General features: G+C 38.7%; 1 protein-coding gene across 1 annotated transcript in view; it reads left to right on the forward strand.

Annotated features, from left to right (window-relative positions):
* The window catches only part of acmsd (aminocarboxymuconate semialdehyde decarboxylase), a 79,271-nt gene extending 75,468 nt beyond the window's left edge, over window positions 1–3,803 (forward strand). The window contains exon 10 of the mRNA XM_085986604.1: window positions 134–3,803. Within this exon, the coding sequence (XP_085842730.1) occupies window positions 134–196 (63 nt within the window). The 3' untranslated portion in view covers window positions 197–3,803. The remainder of the gene's footprint in view (window positions 1–133) is intronic.
* Window positions 3,804–6,000: the final 2,197 nt, after the last annotated feature.

Genomic DNA, 6,000 nt, shown 5'->3' on the forward strand with positions numbered 1-6,000 from the left:
GTGATTACCACTATAGAGTATGATTATAAAATTGTTACCTTATTTTAAAGCCAAGGAAAAATATTCTGTCTACATATTGTCAATGCTGGAATTCTTTCAGATATTTCATAAAATGGTTTCACTTGTTTTACAGGATAAGCTCCTCGCCAAAAATGCACTGGAGTTTCTTGGCCTTGAAAAGAAACAGTTTGATTGATGCAATAGCTATTTAATATACTTCATTGTTCCTCAATTAAGAAATGCCTGTACTATTTGGGACACAGCTGGGTCTGGAACTTGATTGATAAACATCTTCCCAAAGGCAACATCTGTACTTCAGCTTATTATCATGGGATAAATTGACTACTGTTTTGAAATTAACACTTAACACTGTTTATTGTAACAGTTTACAGTGACACAGCTCTGGCTTGTATTAAGTTGACCAACAGAAGCAGCCTTCCTAAATCCTTAAATCTTCAACATTAATTGCAAATGCTTAATAATAGTTCACTGCAAATAAGAAATAAGGCAGCAAAACATCAGTAAGAACAATTACATTAAACATCGTACATCTGCATGCCCTTCTTGTCTGCATCAGTTGGCTTTCTGTTGTCACACTTTTTTGTTAACTTTTTCCCGTTATAATTTCCTATGTCCACATTTATAATAAAAACTGCCTGTGTAAACTTGTTTCATCTTTTGGATGAGACGTTAAACCATGGCCCCATCTGTCCTCTCAGGTGGACTTAAAAGATACCATGGCACTAGTTTGAAGAAGAGCAGGGTAGTTCTCCCCAGTGTCCTAACCAATATTTATCCCTCAACATCACTAAAACAGATTATCTGGTCATTATCACATTGCTGTTTGTGGGACCTTGTTGTGTGCAAATTGGTTGCAGCAATTCCTTCATTACAAGTGACTACACTTCAAATGTACTTCATTGGCTGTAAAGCGCTTTGGGATGTTCTGAGGTATTGCAAGGCGCTATATAAATGCAAATTCTTTCTTTTTTTAACTGCATCCTCCTGCCAATGGCGGTGCTGTAGCACTTCAGTTTTGCATTCCCCAGCTCCTCAATCTGTACTGAAGGAAAACTCCTACACGCCCAACAAATTCTACTTCTCTGCTTCCCAATATAAAGTACACGTGTTTAAACTTAGAAAAGTTTATTATGAATAATCTCACACTTTCATCGTCTCCTAACCTGTCTCTTCACAAAGAGTCATTTCCTTAAATGTTATGAAGTTGTGATGATTGAATAGTAATAAAATATTTTGCAATGTATTGTAGAGGGGATTTGTAGATAGACTGAGGACAAAACAGCAGGGATAGAAACCAACTTCAGGAAACCCAAAATACAGACAATTTCACTCAGCACAACATTAGCCTTTCAGAAGTACTTTTAGGCTGTGACTTGTAATTAACAATATTAATTTTAAAGCAATCATTTTAAAGTGATGTGATTCCAGATGCACATTGACACATGTCCAGCAGTGTTACTCAGGGGTCAGGTGCCATCTGACTCCCAAGCACACCGAAACTTTGAAGTGTGAGAGTCTCCATGCCAACTTGAAGGTAGTGTAACACCTCTTAGGCTTTGCACTGGCCATAGCATAATTCCAGTCTGGAGTGAAACTATGCTTTAAAAGTGCCTCGGCAGTCTTTTAGGCAATTTGGAATTTTTAAACTCAATATAAACTGTTTTTATTATACTAGAAATACATTAAAATACATAGAAGTTACAACACGGAAACAGATTATTCGGCACAACCAGTTTGTGGTGGTGTTTACCCTCCATACCAGCAAATAGTTCTAATCACATTTACCTACCCTGTTCCCATATTCCTCCAACCCCTTCTCCTTTGTCCACCAATCCAATCTAATCTTGAGTGTTGACATAGTTGCTGCCTCAACCACTAATCTTGGAAATGAATTCCACAGACTCTAACTCTGTGTAAAGACGTTACTGCTGCCCCCTATTCTAAATCTCTTACATTTAATCATGTACCTATAGCCCCTCGTTCTTGACCCTTCAACTACTGGAAACTGTCTGCTTCTATCTACCCTGTCCTTTCATAATTTTAAACACTTTTATCGTATCGTCTTTCTTTGTATTTGTATTTCCTCATATCAGCAAGCATCCTAATGAATCTGCATTGTACCCTCTCTAAAGCCTCAATTTCCTTCCTAGAGTGTGAGTCCTGTTCTCATAACAATAGCCAGCAGCAGAATCCCGCACATGCATCCAGGCACACTGCACTAAATTCTTTGTCACTGAGCTCAATGAATGCTACGTTGAGTTCCCCTGGCAGTGTAACTTGGGTCTCTCGGCTGTGCAACATATTATATAGATACTGGTCAGTACAAATCATCTGCATTATAATAGCTGTTGTCAACATTCAAGATTAGATTAGCTTGTGATTTAACACTTTAGCAAAAGCTTTAAGTCATTTCCAAAGCTGACAATTGAATACTTGGTTTTAATTATTCTCATGGCAAATAGCGGAGAGGTTCTGTATTACACTATTTAACATTTAATCAAGTCACAAGTTTTAAAGTAAACCTACTGACAAAAAACATGTGAAGTATTAAAAAGTATTTATTTAATATATTTGCCCAGAATATATTATAATGAATAAATATATATTAAGTATAAACATTCTACCTTTATTTTATAATTGCTGTGCACTATTATTCATGACTTGCATGTGTGTTCACAACATTCCTTTTCCATTCTCCAACCATGCTAAAACCGCATTCATATTTTTAAATATGCTCTGTGCCACATTAGCACAACCATGGCACTTGTGAATAGGAAACTCTCTTTTAACCGGCAAAATTCAGGAGTAGGTTCAGGTAAGTTTTACTTCATATTAGTGGCAGTTCCTGGATCTGTGGCTGTGTAACTGGGGTTCGTGCACTTGTTGCTAAGCAACAGGGACGCTTGGTCTGTGGCCAGAGTTCATGCACATGTTGCTAAGCAACAGAGAAGCCTGGATTTGTTGCTGTGTACGGAGCTCTCGTACCTTTTAACTATACCTCTCTGTAATCCGGACTTTTTGATAAACCGGCACCACGCCAGTCCCGTTGGTGCCGGATAATAAAGAGTTTCCTGTAGAACTATTACACAGATGTACATCTGAGTTACTGTACCAACGGAAACAGAATCCATTTTAAAAGAAAATATATATATTTTCAACTGGAATAGGCAATAATACTGTTAGTCAGTTCTGCATGTACATTAATATTCTGTTTTGCAGTCAAACAGTAAAAGAAAGTTGTATGAGGATCTCCATCCCTTCGGGGTATCTGTATAGGAATGAAAACAATAATACAATAAGATGTCAATTCCAAGTAGCAATGTTGGTCTTACGGTCTGACATTCCACCTGTGGATTCATCCCTCTCGTTATATATTCCTACCAGCTTTTTTCATTAAAATTATCAACAGGAGGAATTTCACCCCCAAGTTATCCCATCCTGTAATGTATTCCCCCATTTGTATTCAAAACCAACTCTTTTACTAAAATTAGTGACAAAGAGTTTCACCCCTAGTTTTCAGAAGTTCTTGTTAGTATGTATTTCACATTTAATTTAAACTTTCAAATTCTCATTGCTTGAGATAAAAAGTATTTACTAATTAACTCAAATGAGAACTTGCCAATATTTTCCTTCATGTATTTTGTTTTGTGAACCATGAGTCAGTAGCAAATTGTGCAGTTTAATTGTTTATGCTTTCAACTGAAATAGGACAGATCAACTGAAATCTGTCCATGCTTGTGTTATTTCAATAGAAATATGAATAAAAGATTTACATTTTGAAATATTTGTATTCTATTTATATTGCTGTGTCTGTGCACTTTGAAAACACCATCTCACTGTGGATATGGAGGTGCCAATACAACAAACTAAGAGCTATTTTCATTAATAACTATGTGGTTTTGTGCACTAGTTTTTATTTTTCTATTCATAACTGTAATCTAATTCATCCCAAATACCATCCCTGCCTAACACATTGAGGGAGCACCATCACCACAAGGACTGCTAGCGATTCAAGAAGGAGGCCCACCACCTACTCAGGGCAAGTAGGAATGGGCAATAAATGTGTCCTTGGCAGAGTTGCCGACATTGCAAGAACAAATAAAGGGGGGGAGGGGGTAGAGTTTCCACTTTGGGCACAATTGGCGATTCCGGTGCAAATTTTGCCCAAAATTGCGCCCGTTTTGAAAAGTGTTTCTCCCCCCACCCGCCGAGTTTCCGCTCAAACTCATTTGCATATTGGCAAATGCAAAATCTGCCATGAACCAGCCCAATCGGGCAGCATTTTAAAACATAATTTAAAAAAAATTTGCTTTACAAAAAATTCCTCAATATATTTAAGAATGGTAACTTGGTAAAGTTTGATTAATACAGCAAAAAATAGATTTATCACCAAAAAATAAGCATTCTGAATTACAGTGTCAATGCACCTGTGAGTAACCTGATTTTAAATTACTGAAATTAACTTTTAAAAAACGTATAAAACTATTTTCTAGTTAGATTCGATTACAGTAGTCAGTTCCTTAGTAAATTTTTAAAAATCATTCAAAACCTTTCAAAACTTATCTGTTACTGTTCTTGCGCCCAAAAGATCCAGCTGAATTTTTGGAGCTCCCTCAGAGGCTTGCAAACGAGCGCAATTAGTGGAAACTCCCAATGGTGATTAATTTTCCGTGGTCAGTTTTGTGGGCAGGGCCTGTTTCTAGCGGGATTTTTTTAAACTGGCACAAAAGATCTCAGAAACTCGATTTGCACTGAACGCAATTTACACTTAAAATTCTATTATCATTTGCACCAGTTACTCCAATATCGGGCGAATTGCGCCGAAAAAAACAGCGCAATCAAGCGGAAACCTTTTTGAAAATTGAAATTGGGGCAATTTGTTTGGGGATGAATATAGTAGCACGGCCAGAGGATTGGTTAATGGACAGAAAACAGAGAGTAGGGATAAACAGATCTTTTTCAGGTTGGCAGGCTGTTATTAGTGGGGTGCCGCAAGGATCAGTACGATAGCAAAATACTGCAGATGCTGGAAATCCGAAATAACAACAGAAAATGCTGGAAAAGCTCAGCAGGCCAGGCAACATCCGTGGAGAGAAAATAGAGTTGACGTTTCGGGTCTAACCCTTTTTCAAAACTGGAAAGGAAATGAAATAGATCGAAAAGGCAGGGCTGGGAGGGAACAAAAGAAGTGAAGAGACATTAAGAGGTATTCAAAACGAGACGAGATGGTGATAGGACTAGTGGAGACAAAAGACGGCTCCAGATTAGGTGTGAAATGCGCTGGCAGAATGAGAGACAGCTGCCATGTGGGAGAGAAAAAAAAAAGAGGGGGGAGGGAAAGGGCCAAAACAAAGATGTGGATAAAATATAAGCAAAAATGTAATGGGGGCCGAGGTTATGATCTGAAATTGTTGAACTCAATGTTAAGTCCAGAAGGCTGTAGAGTGCCTAATGAGGTGCTGTTCCTCGAGTTTACGTTGAGCCTCTGTGGAACAATGCAAGAGCCCGAGTACAGTGAGGTCTGAGTGGGAATGGGGCGGTGAATTAAAGTGACAGGCGACCGGAAGCTCGGGGTCCCCCTTACGGACTGAACGGAGGTGTTCTGCAAAGCGGTCACCCAATCTGCGTTTGGTCTCCCCAATGTAGAGGAGATCACATCGTGAGCAGCGAATACAGTATACTAGATTGCAAGAAGTACAAGTAAATCGCTGTTTCACCTGGAAGGGGTGTTTGGGGCCCTGGACAGTGGGAAGGGGGGAGGTATAAGGGCAGGCGAAATTAATGGGACAGAAAGCCAATAAATCCCCTGGACCTGATGGACTACATCCTAGGGTTTTGAAAGAGGCAGCTATAGAGATCGTGGAGGCATTGGTTGTCATTTTCCAAAATTCCATAGATTCTAGAATGGTTCCCACGGATTGGAAGGTAGCAAACATAACCCCACTATTTAAGAAAGGAGGGAGGGAGAAAACGGAGAAC

Source organism: Somniosus microcephalus, chromosome 4, assembly GCF_052327205.1.
Source record: "Somniosus microcephalus isolate GS21.2 chromosome 4, FLI_Smic_1.0, whole genome shotgun sequence".
Taxonomy (NCBI): domain Eukaryota; kingdom Metazoa; phylum Chordata; class Chondrichthyes; order Squaliformes; family Somniosidae; genus Somniosus; species Somniosus microcephalus.